The sequence below is a fragment of the Pantherophis guttatus genome, chromosome 7 (genome assembly GCF_059756535.1).
Source record: "Pantherophis guttatus breed Tessera chromosome 7, ASM5975653v1, whole genome shotgun sequence".
In the NCBI taxonomy this organism is placed as follows: Eukaryota; Metazoa; Chordata; class Lepidosauria; order Squamata; family Colubridae; genus Pantherophis; species Pantherophis guttatus.
This window is the reverse complement of record NC_142069.1, coordinates 14,879,779-14,902,308: the sequence shown is the minus strand read 5'-3', so window position 1 is coordinate 14,902,308 and position 22,530 is coordinate 14,879,779. Positions and strand designations below refer to the sequence as shown.

Sequence of the window (22,530 nt, the reverse complement as noted above, 5' to 3'; positions counted from 1 at the left end):
TCACATGGGAAGATGCTGACGTATTCGCCCAAAACCGAAAATACTGGAGGATCCCTTGCTGCCTGATATGCTATATAGCATGGGAGGCTCTAATGCTATTTATTTATTTATAAGTAGAAATTTAATAGCCTGGGCACCCCCAGTATGCAGCTGGTCCCGATTCCCACTCTGCAGATGTGCAGCTGGCACGTCCAATGAAAATTGAACCCAAAATATATAGTTATCTTAATTAGGTCTGCATGTACCATAACCATTTTTCAAGTGATGCACTGGTAGTTCGTTCATAAAAACAACAAAATGTCAAGAACTATAAAGAAAGCAAATTATCTGAGGCATCTGAGGGTTCCTGGAACAAATTCTTCTGCTCCTAAGGGCGAATAACGCATATTTGATTTAGGTAGCAAGGCTCTTGTAAAGATAAAGCTACAGGCTGCAGTTTTATTAGAAAATAGAATTAACAGAAGAAAACCTTGTTTGGAACAGACGATTTTTATAGCAAAAGCTCCTGCTAAAATGACTCTGTCACTGCTAATTATTGAAAATAATTTGACCAATGCTATTAACTCTCTTTGCATGGTGGTGTAAGATTACAGATAGCCCTCGATTTAAAACTACAATTGGGACAGGAACAATGGTGAAATCAATTTTTTTTTACTACTGGTTCTATGGGCGTGGCTTGGTGGGCATGGTGTGGCTTGGTGGGCGTGGCAGGGGAAGGATACTGCAAAATCTCCATTCCCACCTCACTCTGGGGCCAGCCAGAGGTGGTATTTGCTGGTTCTCTAAACTACTCAAAATTTTTGCTATCGTTCAGAATCTGCTGGATTTCACCTCTGGACAGGAACCTCAATTGCTAAGCAACGCAGTCGTTAAATGCCGGATTTTATGACTTTTGCCATAGTCATTAAAATTAATCCTGCTCCTCCACTGTCTTTGTCAGAATCCCTCTGGGGAAGTCACAAATGGCTATTACGTGATCTTGGGACACTGCAATTGTCACATGTCAGTTGCCAAGCACTCAAATTTTGATCACACGAGGGTGGGATGTTGCAAGGACCAGTTGCAAGTCACTTTTTTCACTATTGTAACTTCAAAAAGTTGTTAAATGAATGGTCATAAATTGTATGAAAGGCCAGTCAAGAAAATAAAAGGCCCATTTTCTTCAAGGCATTCAACTGAGGGAACGCACGTAGTGCCTAGATGAGGTCAGAAACCTGCTGCAAACATGGAATAAACAGCACAAATGATTTAGAGCACTTTTATTCAAACTTGGTAACTTTTCAGATGGGTGGCCTGCAACTCCCAGAATTCTCCAACCAGGTGCCATCAGTTTGGGTATATAGAGGAAGGGCCCTTGAATAGAAGCTTCTAATGCGAAAAATGCAGGTTTTTTTTTTAAAGAATGGGGATATTCCATTAAATACTTTCTTAACTTCAGTAAAAAGAGCCTCTAAATCCTGTAATAGTTGAAATTAGCCATAGAAACAGATCTCATGGGATTTTATAAAGACAATACAACAAAGTCAATTAAGGAACTAGATTGACAAGTATTTATTTTCACAAAAGGGACCAAATGATGTTAACCAGATTAATTTATGAATAAATTATGCAGCAGGTTAAAATATAAAGGGCCCCCTATCGCAACTATTGGGACAAAAATATACACATCAGAAAACCACAATTTTTACTAATATCACTTCTCTTCATATCAGTTTAAAGTGTGCAAAGATGGAAGCGGGGATAAACATATTCTTACTCTCTTTATTTTAGCCACTTGACCATAGTGGCTTTTATCCAGCTCAAAAAAAATTACTACCAACAGAGTAAGAATATCTCCCAAGACAGAAGCCTCAAATAGAATTTGGATAACAGAGTTGGAAGGGACCTTGGAGATCTTCTAGTCCAACCCCCTGCTCAGGCAGGAAACCCTATACTATTTCAAACAAATGATTGTCCAATCTCTTCTTTAAAACGTCCAGTGTTGGAACATTTACAACTTCTGGAGGCAAGTTGTTCCACTGATTAATTGTTCTGTCAGGAAATTTCGTCTTAGTTCTAGGTTGCATCTCTCCTCGATTAGTTTTCATCCATTGCTTCTTGTCCTGCCCTCAGGTGCTTTGGAGAATAGCTTGGCTCCCTCTTCTTTGTGGCAGCCCCTGAGATATTGGAACACTGCTATCATGTCTCCCCTAGTCTTTCTTTTCATTAAACTGGACATAAATTCCAGCAACCATTATTTATATGTTTTAGTCTCCGGTCCCCTAATCATCTTTGTTGGTCTTATCTGCGCTCTTTCTAGATATCTCAATATCTTTTTTACATCATGGCAACAAAAATTGTATGCAGTATTCCAAGTGTGGTCTTACCAAGGTGTTATAAAGTGGTATTAAATGCTGGTGGTAAGACAAGAATACTGGTTCCCAAGTGCTCCCCAAGGAAGCAACTATATATAATGCAGGAGTGAGCAAAACTGTATGCAGTATTCCAAGTCTTACCAAGGCATTATAAAGTGGTATTAAATGCTAGCGGCTAAGACAAGAATACCGGCTCCTAAGTGCTACCCAAGAAATGCTCCTGGAAGCACGAAGCCGAGAACACCAGCCTGAAGATGACGAATGAGACTTCGTCGAAACGTCGCCAAGACACTTCCAATTTTACGTGGGAGAAGACCCGAATAACCAAAGACCTACATATATATATATATATATATATATATATATATATATATATATATATTTTATGCAGGAGTGAGCAATCAAGCCTTCGCAGGATACCGAACTACAACTCCCAGCATCCTTAGCCATAAGCCACGCTAGCTCAGACTCCTGGGAGCGAGACTTCAGCATCTATAAAGGAAAAGTCGGTACCCAAACCTTGCAAGCAAAGCACTTTCCAGACAACCCTTATCAAATCCAAAGCCCGAGCAACTTTAATCTGTTTTATGTAATATCCGTCTGGTTGTCCAATTTTATTTAGGCATCGGGGATTAAAAGAAGAGAGGCCTCCTTCCAGGAGCAGAACGGATACTATTACCTAACCGCCGCTTGCCATTCGGGAGAGCGAGGAACCTCTTCCCTCCCGCAAAAGCCTTCTGCAAAACGTAGGCGGGAAAAAAACCAAACCAAACCAAACCCGCCCCACGGTATAACGAGAAAGAAACGGGAAGTCAAGCAAGGCCAGCAATCCACTTTGCAGGCCTGCAAGACACGTGGCTAATTTTTGCAAGCTTGCAATAGGTTTATAAGACATGTGCAAAAAAAAAAAGAAAGAAAGAAAGAAAGAAAGAAAGAAAGAAAGAAAGAAAGAAAGAAAGAAAGAGAAAAACGAAAGGAAACCTCCCCCCCTTCCCTAATCCTCCGCTTTGGTACCCTTGGAGTACGAAAACGGGAAGGAAGAAATAATGGGAGAAGATGCGCCATACCGATGGCCAAAACAAAGCGCCTCCGGGTGAGCCACTGCTTACCTTCCAGGTGCCCAGTCCCAAAATGGGCATCTTTGCTTTCGTGTACAGCTCCACATACTTGGCCATGGCAGCAGCCCAAATCCTTTCGCCGCCGAGTGCGGAGAAAAAGTCACAGGCAGGCACGGCAGGGGCAAGCGGCTTTTATACGCGCCGGACCCGCCTCGGAAGGTGGGCGTGAAAAGGTCTGTGTGATCCCGGAGAGATTTATGTGAGGCGATAGAAATTGCACTTATGGGTATTTATAGTGTGCCTCTGTTGGAAGATATGAGAAACTCAATATTAAAAGAGCAGTGAAATTTTCCTAAAAGAAATAAGCAGAAACTCAGGCAGAGTTTCAGCCCCCACCTTTATCAATGGGCCATTAAGAAGCTGAAGCCACCTTATTTTTCACAACAAAGGAAGGACAAAATTACAGGGGCCTGCAACATCCAAACAGATATGGGACCCAGGAAAGAAAAACAAACATCCGAGAAGGAAAAGAAATCAAGCCGAAGTAATTAGAATTTTTAACACCATGAGAAAAGGAGAAAACACCGAAATAGCAAACTGAATAATTATAGGGAACTAACAACTACAAAGGGCTAGGAAAAACAGAGAGTGGACTATAAAACAATTATTTATTTGCCAGATCCAGGACGGAAGAACCCAATCACAAACAAAAACAGGATTTCAACACCATAAAACAATCACACACACAAATCAAAGGATTCACACACCAAATCAAAAGAATTTCAAAAGACTTTAAAGGGTCACATAGAAAATCAAAAGATGTTTTAGGATATAAAAAAGGGTCACCCTTACAGCTCAAACAGGCTAGCCTCGGAAATTTTTTTCTTGCCTGTCTTCCTATAAACAATAAACTGATTCTGCTCTCAAGCAGCTGACCTCCAATCATTTCGAAGTAATCTCCCAGCCGGGAGTTTGAATTCAGAAAGGGAAAGGCTTCTTTTTCCTTCCAACAATTGGCAACCCAGGTAGTCTCCTGGCCAACGGAGCCACCGGACAGGGCCCAGAGATCAAAACTCAGCCGGCACGGACCTTCTTTTGCCCAGGGAAAATATCTACGGACCCTGCCCGGGAGGCATCAGGTAGTAAAGGGAGTCCTTGAGCTTTGCACTCAACAGCTGCTTGAAAGCAGATGAGTACCGCTTTAATATTTAAAACCCTGGAACTCTGTGGGGAGTGGAAGCGAGAAAGGAAAGGTGTGTGTGTGTGTGTGTGTATGTGGGTTTTACCTGCGGAAAACAGCTGGATCCCACCTCCTCCGTTGATCTCTAGCCGCCCCCCCCCAACCTGCTGCTAGTTCGAAAGAGCAGTGACCGGCAGGATTGGGAAAGCAAGGGGGGGATCATGGAGTGTGGGGTCTTCTGAGGAACGCAAGGAAAAACTGAACGGGTTATGAAGAGAGAAGAGGTTAATAAAAGAAAGAAGAAAAAACCCAAACAAATAAAGGGAACTCCAGTGTATCCCAGAGCAAACCCCAGGATTTTTAGGACAGTGTGAAGTTAGATAGTTAGATAGCTAGGTAATTGTGAAGTTGTGAAGTTGTGAAGTTGTAGGAGGGGCCCGTACTCGTCTGCCTTGGGGGCAGCAGGTCCTCCCAGATTCCCGTTTTTTAGAGGGGTCTGAAAACCAGTGGCGGAGAATTCCCTAACAAGAAGAGGTACGCATACGCCGTAAGGGAACCGGCATCCTCTCCAGGCCTTTTTCCTGAAAACTGACGTTGTGTCGCCCGGCTGAACCAAAGTGTGAAACCCCACATCGGAAGGGGAAACATGGGAAGTTGCAGCTCGAGGGTGGTAGATACCCCTTTAGAATGAAAAAGAGAAAAGTGAAGAAGATATGTAAAAAAAAGAAAAGAAAAAAGGGCTTTGCTAAGGGATGATACTGGGAGACAAATTTGGCCTGACAGCGGTACTTTTGGCTTTAAAAATTTAAAAGCACTTAGACCCCGAATTAAGCCCAGCCAAATACCCTACTGGTGTTGCTGGGCTGAACTAACCAAAGACCTAACTATATGGAAAGATCAAGCTAAACCAGAAATCCATTTTCTGGAAGGGAAAACTGAGGCAGGAATAACTGAGGTAAAAAAAAATAAAAATGGCTGCCCTGCTGAGCAAACCAGTATCAGAAAGAGGCGAATACAATTACATTCTGACACAAACCCCCTTCTCTGCCTCAGACCTTGTTAATTGGAAAAAAGACACTCCAACATTCAGGGCAGACCCTCAGGCAGTAATCCAAACCCTGAAATCTATATTAAAAAGCCACAACCCATCCTGGTAAGACATGAATCAGTTGCTACAGGTTTTCCTAACTCAGGATGAACTATTAAAACTATTTGAGAAAACAGCACAAATAGCCGACCAACCATCTATTCCAGGACAGGCTGTCCGGATGAGGGTTGCATGGCCAACCCAGCGGCCTGATTGGGATTACAATGATGGCAATCACTGGAGGGATTACAAAAGAGCAAAAGGCAATCTAATGGATGCCGTAGAAGAAATAGAAAAAAAAGCCCCTCAACTGGTCAGAATTTCAAACAACAACCCAAAGGGAAAAAGAAAATCCTGACGCCTTTTGGGTTCGTCTCTCAGAAGCAGCTGTGACATATGCCCACCTAGACCCAAGCTGCCAAAAGGATCAGAGAATTTTAGCCTCAGCCTTCATTGACCAGGCTAGTAGTGACATCAGGGAACATTTCCACCGTATTGTATCTAATAGGCCTACATTGGAAATAGCGGAGTTGCGCAGGATTGCAAACTTTGTCTATGACAAAAGGGATAAATTAAAAGAGGAAGAAAAAGATAGAAAGAGGAAGATAGAGAGACATGAAGAGCTAATAGTTTTTGCTGCCATGTACCATAATACCAGACAAGTTTGACACAGGACTGCTGGGATCAGGCAGGGGTGCTGGAAATGTAGACAGGAAGAATATCCCCAAGATGGATGCCAACATATGCTATGCTATGCTATGCTATGCTATGCTATGCTATGCTATGCTATGCTATGTTTCACATTGACATGGGAAAGGAGGGCATTTTGGCCAATACTGTAAACAGGCTTCATTTCGTGGCAGGCCCCAAGATTCACCTAGAGGCCCCATGCCAAGCAATAATTCACATCACCAAGGCGAGCAGAGATATAACCAACATCGCGAGCCGCCTACAGCCCCTTTTCCCCAAGATGATACATTCCACCACAATAGAGATAGTGATAGATCTCGATGGGGGCAGGGAAGGGGAAGGGAGGCACAATTTTCCTGACTAGAACATGAAAATGAACTCACTGAATACACAGCTACCTTCACTGGGCTCGCAATTCCCTTAAGGAATGGCCCAGAAGTGGAAACCATGGTTTCCCTGATCATAGGGGGAAAGAAATATGACTGCCTGGTTGATACTGGAGCTACCTCATCATTAATTACAGAGGCCCCATATAAAGACTCATTGATTCCAGGAGCTCCAGACAATATAATGGGAGTTGGAGGAAAAATCATTCTTGTGGAATCCACAAGTAGAATTGAGACCGTTCTCTTTAAAACACTCTTTTACATTCTGTCCCCAATCCCCACTCTCCCTCTTGGGAAGGGACCTCTTATGCAGAATGGGAGCCACCATAAAGTGTGGAAAGGGGGGCCTTATGGTAGACATTCCAGGAAAAGGCGCCCATATGCTGGCCACAAACAACACAGGGCTTTACGTGGATCTAGCCATCCTCTTTTGGGATGCAACAGAGGTGGGACTATTAAAAGGGGCAACCCCAGTCACCATTCAGGTAAAGAAAGGACCACCTCAATGTGTTCCCCAATACAAAATTCCAGCTGAGGCAATTCAACCTATAAGGAAACTGATAAAGGCTTATCTGGAACAGGGAGTCCTTAAGAAATGTACATCTCCCTGCAACACCCCAATCTTTCCAGTTAAGAAGGGAAAGTTAGATAATGAAGGAAACCCCATCTTCAGATTTGTACAGGATTTGAACAACCATGTGAGGCCACGTGCCCCTATAGTACCAAACCCTGCAACTATAATAACTGAAGTTCCAGCTTCGGCTATGTATTTTACAGTTATAGACTTGTGCTCAGCCTTCTTCAGCATCCTGGTAGACCAGGCATCCCAGTATCTCTTTGCTTTTACCTGGGAAGATCAAAAATACACCTGGACTCGTTTGCCACAAGGCTATATCCTCCCACAGCGCTCAAGCAGCTGAGCTTGTGGCTTTAACAAAAGCCTGCAAGGCTGCAAGAGGTCAGTCTATCTAGATATATACTGATTCTAAAATGCTTTTGGGGTATGCCATGCGACAGGTGCCTTGTGGAAACAAGGTTTTTTAACATCAGCTGGCCAACAGATCATACACGCAAACCTAGTGGTTCAATTATTGGAAGCCATACAATTACCAAAAGCCTTGGCAGTCATTCATTGTAGAGCCCATCAAAAGGATGACTCCACAGTGATGAAAGGAAACAGATATGCGGATGAAACAGCCAAACGGATAGCACCAGAACCTCTGCCTCATAACCTCATGGCTCCAGCCCTAATGATAAACCCTGAATTACAATACACAGAATTTATAGATAAAGGAGAAGCTGAGCAATGGGAATAAAAAATTAGAAGCAGTCTTTAAAGAAGGATTTTGGAGAGTCCCAGATGGCAGACCCATAGCTCCACGCCGCCTCCTTAGATTGAATTGCCAAAGGTTACACACCAAAGGGCATTGTAGGACACAAGCCATGGTAGATGCTATAAGAAGAGTATGGTATGCACCTGGAGCCTATAGTGAAGCAACAAGGGTAGCTAGCATCTATAAAACTTGTCAGGCAAATAACACCACTTCCAGGAAAGCAATCCTTGAGAGAGGGAGACCCTGGGCACGAACACCCTTCGAAAGAGTACAAGTGGATTATATACGGCTACCAAGGGCAACTGGTTATCAAAGAGAGAGAGCTAATAGGGAAGTAAAGACCCTATTGGGCTTGGTCACAAGTGCTTCCAATCACCCTCTTTTATATTAGAACCAGACCGAGACAAGATATAGGAATCTCCCCCTTTTGAAATCCTCTTTGGTCATCCCCCAGACACATTACAAGGCCTGGATCCCCACTCCCTAAGTTTAGATAAGGGGGATATGGTTCTCTGTTCTTATCTTTCAGCCCTTCACTAGAGATTACAGACCCTGTGGACAGAGTGCTTTAACGCAGATCTTGCCCTTGGAAGAAGCCCTGCATCCCTTTGAACCAGGACATTGGGTATGGATAAAATTCTTCACCAGAACATCACCACTACAACCTAGGTGGACGGGACCCTATCAAGTCTTGTTAACCGCACAAACAGCTATCAAAGTGGCAGAGAGAGATTCCTGGATCCATTGGACACATGCCAAACCAGCAATTATAGACCACAGCTCTGCACCGATACAAGCAGTCTCACCCATCAAGCTCAGAAAAGATCTTGAAACAGATCAATGGTCACTAGCAGCATTCTTTGATATCACAGAACCTGAAAACACCCTATGTACAACCATTGGACTACAGGATATTGAACTATAGATTTTTTTTAGGATTTTGGATTGTAAGATTCCCCCCCCCAACTTCTTTCTGCTCTTTTTTCCCCCCTTTTTTCCCCCCTTCACTTAGAGTAGAGAACAGGACTCTAGACATTTTCCCTCCCACAAAAGCCTTCTGCAAAACATAGGCAGGAAAAAAACCAAACCAAACCAAACCCGCCCCACAGTTTAACGAAAAAGAAACAGGAAGGCAAGCAATGCCAGCAATCCACTTTGCAGGCCTGCAAGACACATGGCTAATTTTTGCAAGCTTGCAATACGTTTATAAGGCATGTGCAAAAAAAAAAAAAGAAAAAGAAAAAAAAGAAAGAAAGAAAAAGAAAAACGAAAGGAAACATCCCCCCCTTTCCCTAATCCTCTGCTTTGGTACCCTTGGAGTACGAAAACGGGAAGGAAGAAATAATGGGAGAAGACACGCCATACTGATGGCCAAAACAAAGCGCCTCTGGGTGAGCCACTGCTTACCTTCCATGTGCCCAGTCCCAAAATGGGCATCTTTGCTTTCGTGTACAGCTCCACATACTTGGCCATAGCAGCAGCCCAAATCCTTTCGCCGCCCGAGTGCGGAGAAAAAGACACAGGCAGGCACGGCAGGGGCAAGCGGCTTTTATATGCGCCGGACCCGCCTTGGAAGGCGGGCGTGAAAAGGAGCCGTTTCCCGCCCCCTACCCCACCTCACCCCCCAAAAGCGGGATCTTTTAATGCCTCTCCTGGGACGGTTACTCGCTGCCAGATTTTTATCTGTAATGAATGATGGGCTGTGTGATCCCGGAGAGATTTATGTGAGGCGATAGAGAAATTGCACTTATGGGTATTTATAGTGTGCCTCTGTTGGAAGATATGAAAAACTCAATATTAAAAGAGCAGTGAAATTCTCCTAAAAGAAATAAGCAGAAACTCAGGCAGAGTTTCAGCCCCCACCTTTATCAATGGGCCATTAAGAAGCTGAAGCCACCTTATTTTCCACAACAAAGGAAGGACAAAATTACAGGGGCCTGCAACATCTTTCCTGGGACCCAGGAAAGAAAAACAAACATCCGAGAAGGAAAAGAAATCAAGCCAAAGTAATTAGAATTTTTAACACATGAGAAAAGGAAAAAACACAGAAATAGCAAACTGAATAATTATAGGGAACTAACAACTACAAAGGGCTAGGAAAAACAGAGAGTGGATTATAAAACAATTATTTATTTGCCAGATCCAGGATGGAAGAACCCAAACACAAACAAAAACAGGATAAAACAATCACACACAGAAATCAAAGGATTCACACACCAAATCAAAAGAATTTCAAAAGACTTTAAAGGGTCACATAGAAAATCAAAAGATGTTTTAGGATATAAAAAAGGATCACCCTTACAGCTCAAACAGGCTAGCCTCGGAAATTTGTTTCTTGCCTGTCTTCCTATAAACAATAAACTGATTCTGCTCTCAAGCAGCTGACCTCCAATCATTTATAAGTAAGGAGTTTGAATTCAGAAAGGGAAAGGCTTCTTTTTCCTTTCAACACCTCCCAGACCCTTGTAGGGGTCTTCTTGAGTGAGCAGGGGGTTGGACTAGATGACCTCCAAGGTCCCTTCCAACTCTACTGTTACTTTTGAAAGACTTTGGTACTGATGCTCTGATGATACCTGGCTTGGAAACGAAACGTCAGCAAGAAAACAAGCATCTTCAGAGAGCACCAAGGACCCCCCACGCACACACAAACACTTCGATACAGAGTTAGGGGCTTACGATGCTCTGAACCCCAAAAGAGAGCCAGTCTCCCCCCCTTTTTTATTTTATTTTAGCTTAGCGCCAGGGATATGCCACATGGTGCGAACGTTGAGGAAAGTGGATAAATTGCACAATACTCGGCACTGCACTTCACAGGTTTTCAGGGCAGAAGCCCAGCGGCTGTTGGAGCAAACACCAGGGAAAGGTTTTTTTTTTTCTTCCTCTGTTAAACTTAAATTTTATTCACAAAACCAAGCCGTTTCAGATTAGAAACCGAGTTATTTTAGGGACCCGACGGGCTTTCTTTACACAATATGGCTGTGCTCCAGATTTGACCACAATTGAGCTCAAAATTTCTGTTGCTAAGCGAGCCATTCCTTACGAGCTGCATCACAATTTTGCCATTGAATCTTGATCACGGGACTGTATGGATGCTGCAATGGTCATAAGAGTGAAACCTGGCCATAAGTCATTTTTTCCCCCAGTGCTGTTGTATTTTTGAACAGTCACTACATGAATGGTTGTAAGCCGAGGATTACCAGTACTGTAGCTAAAATTGTGGTTGGATGGGGGGTGGGTGGGTTGCTATGTCATCTGAACTCTGCCTACAAGGGTGTTGATCCATGCTTTTACATATATGGGATTTAAAAGCATAGCCAGGAAGTCATTGTCCATAGTATAGGTAGTCCTCTATTTACAACCATTCATTTATTAAATTTATAACAATAACCTTGTTGGGCTGACGAACAGTGACTGGCCCAAAGTCTCCCAGGCAGCATTCATGCATAAGGCAGGATTAGAACTCAGAATCTCCTTGGTTTCTAGGCCAGCACCTTAACTGCTAAACCAAGTTCACAAGGACATCTTTGTATTTGAATAGCATCATGGGTAACCTTGAAACCTTTTCCAGTTACAAACAGTCCCATAATACAATACTAGTGTATATGGTAAAAGGTAAAGGTTCCCCTCGCACATATGTGCTAGTCATTCCCGACTCTAGGGGGTGGTGCTTATCTCCGTTTCAAAGCCAGCGCTGTCCAAAGACGTCTCCGTGGTCATGTGGCCGGCATGACTCAACGCCAAAGGCGCACGGAACACTGTTGCCTTCCCATCAAAGGTGGTCCCTATTTTTCTACTTGCATTTTTTACGTGCTTTCGAACTGCTAGGTTGGCAAAAGCTGGGACAAGTAACGGGAGCTCACGCCGTTACGTGGCACTGGGGATTCAAACCTCTGAACTGCCGACCTTTCGATCGACAAACTCAGCATCTTAGCCACTGAGCCACTACATCCCTCATATGGAGAGTACAGAGAGAGCCTCTGAATTAAAAAGGGATCTGAGATTATACACAAATACACACAAATTCCCCACCCAGAATTCCCCACCCAACATTTTAGAGCTGTTGAGAAACGCTGATTTAAAGGACCGAGACTAATTCCCTCCCTCTCCTTTCTTTCAAGAATGAAATATAGTCCTCATTTAGTCACAAATAATCCCTAGATTCATCTGCCATTTAGCCAAGGCAATTAATAGAGCAGCGATCTCAGAGCCTTTAACAGCAGTTCTGTCTCAGGGGAAAGTCACATTTTTTTTCTCGTGCTCCATGGAGGATATTCTCTTTTATTTTCTCTTAGAAATTCAAAGCTAAATCAACTGGAGGCTACCTGAGTGTCATTTGGACAGACAATACAAGTAGTCCTCAATTTACAATCATTTGTTTAGTGACTGTTTGAAGCTACAACAGTACTGAAAAAGTGACTTACAACCGGTACTCTCACTTACAACTTATCACAGCATCTCTACAGTCACAAGAGTTTAGGTGTTTGGCAGCTAGGATGTATTTACAATGATTGCAGCATCCTGGGGTCATGTCACCTTTCGCAGCCTTCGCAGCCAGCTTCTGACAAGCAAAACCGATGGGGGGGAAGCCGTTAATGACTGCATGATTCACTTAACTACAATGATTCGCTTTACAACTGTGCCAAAAAAAGATTGTAAAATTGGGCAAGAATCACTTAGCAACCGCTTTCCTTACCAATGGGAATTCTGATCCCAATTATGGTCACAAATGGAGGATAACCTGCATGACGTATCGACTACATTTCTTTTCAGTCTACAGTACCATTTTCAAAATATTAAGTACAAATTGAAAAAGCTAAATTTGGAGCGCACGGCTTTGTTGCCCTGGTGAACTTTTATGGTTGAAAACTTAACTCTTGAATTAGTAGCAATAGCAGTGTTATTCTGCGTTGACCCTCAACCCGCTTCGCTGCTACATGTAGGAAATGGAATACTATAGCTATAGAGTTGGAAAGGTTCTTGGAGATCATCTAGTTTAACCGCTTGCAGGGTATAAGATCCACTACGGCATCTCTTTTTAGAGTAATTTTATTAAATGTTACAATTAAAATGATAAAAACTAATACAAACTAAAGAGAAAAAAAAACTGCAGAAAAGAAAAATTAAGAGTAAAGAAAAATAAAAGAAATAAATGGCTTCTTCCTTCATCGTACTTCAAAAATATCAACAATTTTAGTAAATTACTACCTTTTCTTAAAATTATCTCTTCTTCCCATACTGTTTGATATCTATAAAGAAATCCTTAAAAACTCATCATTTCAGTCCTGATTGGCAGAAGTTCATTAAGGATTGCAAGAGATAGCAATGTATTTTAACCCTGATAAATAAAGCAACTTCCTTTTATTTCTAACGATTCTAGTCTTAAATCTCTTCAAATAGAACTTTAGTTTTTCATTTGTTCTCTGTCCCTTCTCACAAAATTTTTCAAAGCTTGTAACAAGTCTCTTTTGTAAATGCAATATCGGAAAATTATCCTGAGGAATCTTTAAATCTGTTATATGTATAATTCTTAATTTTAATTCTTAAAACATCGACTGGTTTCACTTGTATATTTTTATTTAATTTAATATTATTTATTAAATTCGTTTGCTGCCCATTTGCTGCATCTTTTTCCGTATCATTCTTGAACCTTGTCATTTTTAAATCCTCTTTTTTATTTATTTATTTTTATTTATTTTTATATGCCGCCCTTCTCCGGAGACTCAGGGCGGTTTACAATGCGTTAAGCAATAGCCTTCATACTTTTGTATACTTTATACAAAGTCAGCTTATTGCCCCCACAATCTGGGTCCTCATTTTACCTACCTTAGAAAGGATGGAAGGCTGAGTCGACCTTGAGCCTGGTGAGAATTGAACTCGTAGTAATTGCAGGCAGCTGGATGTTAAATGCTGCCTTAGTAGGAGGCATTAGCCTCCTACGCCACTCAGGCTCCACATCTCTTTCACGCAAGTGTCAGAATTATTGTCAGAACTGTCATCTCATGCCTACGCTTTGCATTTGCACAATGCCAGTCTGTCATGAACTTGGGGGGGAGAGAGAGCTGAATGGGGGGGGGGGGAAGTTCACTACTCACCGTACCTTCTGGAGATGCAAAACTTCAAGATCAGACAGCTGGGAATGGCATGCAACTGCATACCAGCAAGCCCACACTTGAAGAGGCCGTTCCCAAAACATTTCATTTGAATAAGGTTGGACAATGGGGACCAACAGTGAGAAATGACTAGCGGAAGCTTCGTGGGGGGCAGTTAATTAGGGATTTTGCCATGCGGATTTCAGTTCTGGCTTTGCTTTATTGTATTCTGCTTGATCTTCAGTAAACTATACCTTTCTCAATGGAGTCAAGGATCGTTCTTATTTAAAGGCTCGAACTGAGGCAGGACTGACACTTATCTAGGTTGTCTTCCATAACATCCTTTAAACACAATATATCTATAAAGGCAAACACTCTTAAATTTATCTTCTGGTTCCATTATTCACAAACATTTTTCAATACATCCAATGTTAAAATATTTTGCTCCATTTTCTATTAGTAAGTCAAATTTAAATGTTATTTTCCCTTAATTGTAATTGATTGCTCCCTCTGGCGTCCAACCTTTTCCATCAGAACTACCTACACTCCATTCTCCACTATATTTTCAAACAGTTGGGTGACATATATGTTTAATAAAATAATAAATAATAAATAAATAAATAAATAGCCAGGAAGTGTTTGTGCAGTCTGGTTGATAGCTTTCTTCCTTCCTGTTTGTCCAATCTCGTTCTTTGCGCAGTTCCTACACTGGATACGGTATATAATGCCTGAACTTTGGTTTATTTCTGTCTGCCCTTTCGGTTTTGACAGGGTCGGTCTGAGAGGTCAGGTTGGTTTATGGGCTACTACGAGATCATGTTGATGCAGTAGTCTTGCTGTCATTTCTGAGACATTGTGCATGTAGGGGATTGTGATTCGTCTGGTCGTTGTTGTTCCTGTTGTAGTTGTTGTATTGCTTTGAGTCTTTGTATTGTTTTGTTGGAAGAAATATCCTTCTGGGTTCAGTTCCAAGTGGGGAAAAAGACACTGGAAACAAGGAGACTGCTTGGAAAGATGGTTTAATGGTGGACAGGATCACATGGCTTGAGTTCCTGAACAGGATCACATGGTTTGAGTTCCTGAGCAGAAAAAGGGCGAGATGCTGAGCATGCCTGGGTTTTATGCCCTCTGAGCTTTGAACTTCCTGGGGCACAGGAAGGGTATCCTGATTGGTTGTCAGACTCCCAGGGGGTGGGGGTCTTAGTTAGCCTTGCTGGCTGATGTAATCTTCCCAGGTGCCATGTGGTGAGTTTCTGTTGCTAGATGGGCCCTATTGTGTTGCAGATGATGGTCCATTGACAAAGGTGGAGGGGGGCAGGAAGCTGCTTTGTCTTTAAAACATGTTTCTCCATTTCTCATCCAGGGAAATATAATATTCTGCCTTTTTAATATTTCCTAAAATATTTCATTCTTCTAGGAGAGGGGTGGGTGCTAACTTCCTACAGTTTGTATGCAGTCATCTCTGGATGAAGTTTTGTGGGTATCCATTTCTCTCGAAGACATTGTTCTGCTGACTGTGTTACACTGGGATTCTACTCTCCCAGTGTTCTGACACAGCTTTACTTATGGACTCTTTTTGATTTGTTAAATAATTAGAGGTCGGTTTTTCTTCTATCCATGATGCTCTTAGAAATCTTTTCCAGCACCAAAGTTCAAAAGCATAGTACGCTTTTTATTTGTTTCTTCAAAGTTCATAATTCAGATTAAACCTGAGATGATTGTCTCCTTTTACTTCAGAATGATCAGAACCTGACCTCTAGTGGCTGAAGAGGCATAGCGGTTCCATTAAATGTCTTTGTCCAGCAATGTTTTACATACATTGAGTAAACTTATCAAAGGTTAATATACACAAATAAAAGTATCAATAAAGGTGAATATTTGTACTCATGGTGGCTTGACATGGTTTGGAAAATGTAAATGAAAATAAAACGAGGCTCCCACAGAGACAAAATAAGGCACTGAATCGTTTTAACTTTCTGGCATGTCCATGAACTAATCAACTGCCAAGCGAAACCAAGGCAACTGTGATTTGTGGTGCAAAAACATGTTCGTATAGCTCAGGGGTCAGCAACCTGCGGCTCTGGAGCCGCATGTGGCTCTGGAGCCGCATGTGGCTTTTTCACCCCTCTGCTGTGGCTCCCTATCACTCAAAATATGTGTCACAACTGGCAATGTGAGACACCAGTCGGCATGTGATTTATTAAGCTTTTCAATCCCCGGTAGGCCAACCATGGATAAATCCAAGAAAAGAAGTTTCAGAAGAAAACACAACATTTGATCTCCGCTCCTTCCGTCGGGGCCTAAAGACTTGGCTATATCAACAAATGGGCTGAGTTTTGATTCTGGGGTTTTATTATTTTGATTTTAATTGGTTTTAATCAGACTCTTCTTTCATTGCATGTTTCTTGCTTGTGTTCGCCACCCTGAGTCCTTTGGGAGAAGGGCGGCATATAAATTTGTTTTAAATAAATAAATAAAATTTAATTCAACTACATATGCTAGTTTTGTGGCCGCTCAAGAAATAATAGTCAGGCACAGGGAAGGGTTTTGTGGCTCCTGGTGTTTTCTTTTCTGTGGGAAACGGGTCTAAATGGCTCTTTGAGCGTTTAAGGTTGCAGACCCCTGATATAGCTGCAAGGGCAAAATTCTTGAAGTGATATAAGATGCTTAAATCAAGAGTAGATACTGATTAATTTAATCTCTTGGAAGTAGGATTTTTGAGTGGTAGAATCCATTTGATTTCTTTTTAACATAATAAGGTGGTCTTATCATTATCACTTCCTTTTTCTAGAGGTTTTTTCTTCTTCTTGAGAATTGTTTACTTGGATAGCCTTCTGGCTTGCATTTTCTCGTACTGAAGCTCTGAAGGTCCATAAATTGGGGGTATTCCACCATTTCTTTCAATTTATTATTTGGAAGTTAAGACTCTTCCTCAGTTCTAAGCCTTTCATCCAGCATTCACATTAAGGAGTTCCATCAATCTCCAAACTAGGTCTCAATACTGTAAGCCACCTGTCCTCTTAAATCAACTCTTGTTGACATGTCACCTTGTTCTGTAGGCCAATGTCTACCACATGAAGAAATTCCTTTAGACATTACCAATCCAATGTTCCTCTTATTTCTTTATGGACTTGGATGTAGGTGTGTTTGCATCTAAATATTACAGAAGAACTGCTTGATTTCTTAACTTTCAGGCCAAAATTTATATATATTTTAACTGTTTTTTAATATTTGTATTCTATGTTTTTATCTTGGCTGTACACCGCCCTGAGTCCTCAGGGAGAAGGGCGGTATATAAATTGGAAATTAAATTAAATTAAAAATTAAATTATTCAAGATGGGTCAGACTATTTGATTTAGAATGACGATCTTTGAATAGTAGTGGTATGTAGCCTTATGACTAACTCTGTGTACTTAAAAACATGGCCATTGGCAATTTTACAATTCTGTGCTGTTATTTCTATTTCTTACTAAGCAAAATAAGTACTTTGGTACTATGGGTGTGTGTACATATATGTGTGTGTGTATACATATATACACATACAGTATATAAAATCTAATTAGTATATTGCTGTGATGGCAAATCTATGGCATGCGTGCCACAAGTGACACACAGAGTCCTCTCTGCAGGCATGCAAGCCGTCGCCCAGCTCAGCTCCACCCCACATGCACATGCACCTACTGGCCAGCTGATTTTCGGCTCTCTGCCGCACATGTGGGGGGGAGGCAGGGTGCATGCGGGAGACATGCACAGATGCCTGGGGGTGGAGGTGGTCATGCGTACATGCATGGTGGGCGAGGGGTCGCATGCGCATGTGTGGCGGTGGGGGAGAGCGTGGGGGTGTGTGGTGAAGCCCCCCGCGGCCCATTTTGGGCCTAGCAGGCCTCCCTGCAGCCTCCTGGGACCAAAAATGGGCTGTGGGAGGGTTGCATGCGCATGCGCAGGGTCGCATGCTCAGGGGGAAGAGTGTGGGGGTCACACACATATGTGTGGGGGGCAGGGCGCGGGGGTGTGTGGCGTACACATTGCATTATGGGGCAGGCTTTCGGCACGCAACGACAAAAAGGTTAGCAATCACTGGTATATTGGTTTAAAGATCAAACCAGCAGATGATTTGGAAAGCTGGATTTTAGGAATAAATTATAAATTATTATATATGATATCTACATTTGCAACGTTTTCTATAACCCCCAGCTGTATCTTAGTCTCAAAATAATTGCAGAGAAGTGAGGAATCTCTGGTCTCCCTTTCATCTCTGCTATAAATGATTTTATTCTACTTACTTATGTTTAGTGAGTGATCAAAGTTATGGCACAGAAAAAAGGGATTTTGATTTCAGTGTCTCTGGGTCACGATTGCCATTTGCAACCTTCTCAATCAGCTTTTGACAAGCAAAGCCAATGGAAGCCGGAATCGCTTAACAACTATGTGATTCACTTAAGAACTGCAGCAATTCACTTAACAACAGTAGCAAAAAAAAAGGTTGTAACGTTAGGCGTGACTCATTTAACAATCTCCTTGCTTAGCAACAGAAATGCTGGTCCCGATGATGGTCATAAATTGAGGTCTAGCTGCGCGTTCAAGGGGTAAACAGATTGAGTTGATTTTATGAAGCTTCTGTGGTTTGGTAAGATATAATCTTTTGAAACATTGGTGAGGAACATCTGGATTGTGATTGCTGATTGCATAACTCCCCAGGCAAAAAAGAATGTTTGCGATAGATAAATCACCGAAGAACTCCACGTCCACTAATTAGCTTGATTACAGGTTAAATAGGTTAAACTGCTTCTGTGAAAAAGCCCATGTCTGAAGTAGTAGATAATCTGAGCCTAATATTACAAAGGATTGGACACCATTTCAGTGTTTTTTTCACTTTCCACCATCCAGTTATAGATGAATTGGAATTTTTACTACTGGTAGGTGGAATGTTTCTCTATCAATGTTGGAAGACTTGAAAGACCAGATTATTCTGCAGTAAATCTATCCAATTTGTCACCGAGAGGAAGCATCAACTTGGTGGCCCATAAGCAGGGCCGGATTTTCCTATAGGCTTGCTAGGCTTCAGCCTAGGGCCTCAAGATCAAGAGGGGCCTACATTCAAATTATTAGCAAAATTAAAATTACACTTTCACTATAGGTGAAAGGGCCTCATAAGTGGAATAGCCTAGGGCCTCTTTTCATCTAAATCCAGCCCTGCCCATAAGGGTAATTTTTAAAAGATCAATGTTTCTCTACATCAGTGTTTCTCAACCTTGGTAGCTTGAAGATGGGTGGACGTCAACTCCCAGAATCCCCCAGCCAGCAGCCCTGGCTGGGGAATTCTGGGAGTTGACGTCCACCCATCTTCAAGCTTCCAAGGTTGAGAAACACTGCTCTGCATGGTACATAGTATGTTTTAATTGGCTTTCAAGAAAATATCTCTTCAGAATGGCATCTTCTATTAAGGTAAATTGCTGACCCACTGCTTTCCCGATGCTCTGATACCAGTTTTAAGTATTCATATAAAGTCTAGATCATTGTATAATCCAAAACATATTTTATTTATTTTTATTTTTAGTTGATTTATATGCTGCCCTTCTCCGGAGACTCAGGGCGGCTTACAATGCATTAAGCAATAACCTTCATACTTTTGTATATTTATATTTTGTATATTTTGTATATTTATAGTTTTAAGTCTAATTTTCCCATCCGTACAAATTCTAACTATACTTTTTTATTATTTAATAAACAAACAGCCTAGAGCAGGAGTCTGTAAACTTAAACACTCAAAGAGCCATTTGGACCCATTTCCCACAGAAAAGAAAATACCAGGAGCCACAAAATCTTTCCTGTGCCTGACTATTTCTTGAGCAGCCACAAACTAGCATATGTAGTTGAATTAAACGTTCTGTTTTCTTCTGAAACTTTCCTTTTCTTGGATTCATCCATGGTTGGCCGATTGGAGGTTGAAAAACTCAATAAATCGTGTGCTGGCGGGTGTTGCACATTGGTGGTGGTGACACATATTTTGTGTGACAGGGAGCCGCAGCAGAGGGGTGAAAGAGCCACATGCGGCTCCAGAGCCACAGGTTGCTGACCCCTGGCCTAGAGGATGGTAATTACCTGATGGTAATGCTTCTGAATGTGGAGTTTTATTATTTTTATTGGCCATCAAAAAACAGAAGCTGAAATCCCATAGAGATCAACCAAGAAGCAGATCCCAAAGAAGTAATCCTAACACTGCTTGAGCAGGGAGCTGGATTAGAAGACCTCCAAGATCCCTATTCTATTCTAAATGTATGAGGTGGAAATGAGGTTGCAACGCAATTTAATTTTTTATTTTAGTGCCTTAATTTTTGATTTGCGGTAATTCCAGGACAAATTCCTGCACTTTTCCTGTTAATAGTTTTGTTACTAGTTTGCCCTTGCTTTCTTTATAGGGCTTATGGAATGACTGGCTCAAGATCACCCATCTGGCATCATCCCTAAGACAAGACTAGATCTCATGATCTCCTAGTTTCTGACCCTGATGCTTTAACAACTACACCAAACTGACTTACTGGGAACAAAATTTATATTTTTAGAATTTTTCCTACTTGAAATAAAATCTGAAGTCTTATCAAACTCTTTTGAGGCTTCTATCCTTGTAAGCATGCATAACATTAGGCTTCCATTTATCCACTACAGCAGAGGTGCCAAACCAGAGGTGAAATCCAGCAGGTTCTGACAGGTTCTGGAGAACCGGTAGCGGAAATTTTGAGCAGTTCGGAGAACCGGTAGCAGAAATTTTGAGTAGTTCGGAGAACCGGCAAATATCACCTCTGGCTGGCCCCAGCATGGGGAGGAATGGGGATTTTGCAGGATCCTTCCCCTGGAGTGGGGTGGGAATGGAGATTTTGCAATATCCTTCCCCCAGGAGTGGGGAGGGAATGGAGTTTTTGCAGTATTCTTCCCCTGGAGTGGGGTGGAAATGGAGATTTTGCAGTATGCTTCCCCTGCCACGCCCACTAAGCCACACCATGCCCAAGCCACGCCCACAGAACTGGTAGTAAAAAAAATTGGATTTCACCACTGTGTCAAACTCACGTTGTCACAGCGGCGTCACGTGACATACCGGAATTTTAGCTAAACAGGGCGTGGGGATGGCCGGTGCATGGTGCACCTGGCCCATGGGCTGGGAGTTTGACTGTACTACGGTATTTTACACTACCGTACTTTACAATCATATCCTATTGCTAATTTTACAACAACTTGATCAGATACCAAATAAGGTCGTTTGAAAAGCTTCTTTTCCCCATATCTTCAGGTTTAGCTATTATACAATTACTAAAGATTTGACTTTGCCAGGCACATTGACCCCTGGGTCTATTTAATTAATTTCCTGGATTCCTTCATGCCTCTTCTGTTTAACTATAATCTCTGAACCCCTCAAGTCAATCTTGATCCTTGAAGATTTCATGGAAACGCCTGCGTGCTTTTTCTCAGCACATTAAGGAAATTGCTTACATTGCTTTCTACAGGCATCCTTTTGTTTACTTTGAACTCTGAAGCAGGGGTGAAATCCAGCAGGTTCTGACAGGTTCTGGAGAATCCGGAAGCGGAAATTTTGAGCAGTTCAGAGAACCGGTAGCGGAAATTTTGAGCAGTTCGGAAAACTGGTAGCGGAAATTTTGAGTAGTTTGGAGAACTGGCAAATATCACCTCTGGCTGGCCCCAGAGTAGGGTGGTAATGGAGATCTTGCAATATCCTTCCCCCAGGAGTGAGGAGGGAATGGGGATTTTGCAGTATCCTTCCCCCAGGAGTGAGGAGGGAATGGGGATTTTGCAGTATCCTTCCCCCAGGAGTGAGGAGGGAATGGAGATTTTGCAATATCCTTCCCCCAGGAGTGAGGAGGGAATGGGGATTTTGCAGTATCCTTCCCCCAGGAGTGAGGGGGGAGTGGGGATTTTGCAGTATCCTTCCCTTGGAATGGAGTTGGAATGGAGATTTTGCAGTACTTTTCCCTTGCCACGCCCACCAAGCCACGCCCACAGAACCGGTAGCAAAAAAAATTTGGATTTCACCCCTGCTCTGAAGTCTATTGCCCTGTGATTTCAAGGTGGTCTCCCATCCAACGCCCAATCGCACCTGATCTTGCTTGGCAGAGTCTGCTAAGTGTTTACTTCCAGCTTCTCAAATTTTGAAACGTTGGAGGAACATGCATCAAATAAACCTTTGGGATCGCTTTAACCACCAAGCTTAAAATCCCTCGTCCTGGAGTGATCCATTTACTGGCTTTACCGCATGGCGCTGCTGCAGCTTCCTCCTCCACCAATCAGCACCGACCTTCCAACAGAGCTTGCCGGAGAGCGTTTGATTTATTAGGTCATCG

At 42.3% G+C, this 22,530-nt stretch overlaps 1 protein-coding gene across 6 annotated transcripts in view; it reads right to left on the bottom strand.

The window, feature by feature from the left end:
- LOC117655756 (aldo-keto reductase family 1 member B1-like) overlaps positions 1–22,492 on the bottom strand; it is a 43,445-nt gene extending 20,953 nt beyond the window's left edge. The window contains exons 1-2 of one of the 6 annotated variants that reach the window (XM_087873667.1): positions 6,084–6,339; positions 3,464–3,715 (exon numbers count right to left, since the gene is read on the bottom strand). In XM_087873667.1, coding sequence (XP_087729793.1) covers positions 3,464–3,529 — 66 coding nt within the window. In that variant the 5' untranslated portion in view covers positions 3,530–3,715; positions 6,084–6,339. Of the gene's footprint in view, positions 1–3,463; positions 3,716–4,348; positions 6,340–9,496; positions 9,824–22,286 lie in introns of those variants that run through there. The other 5 variants (XM_087873666.1, XM_087873665.1, XM_087873668.1 and 2 more) reach the window with 5 other exon arrangements.
- Between the last annotated feature and the right edge of the window lie 38 nt (positions 22,493–22,530).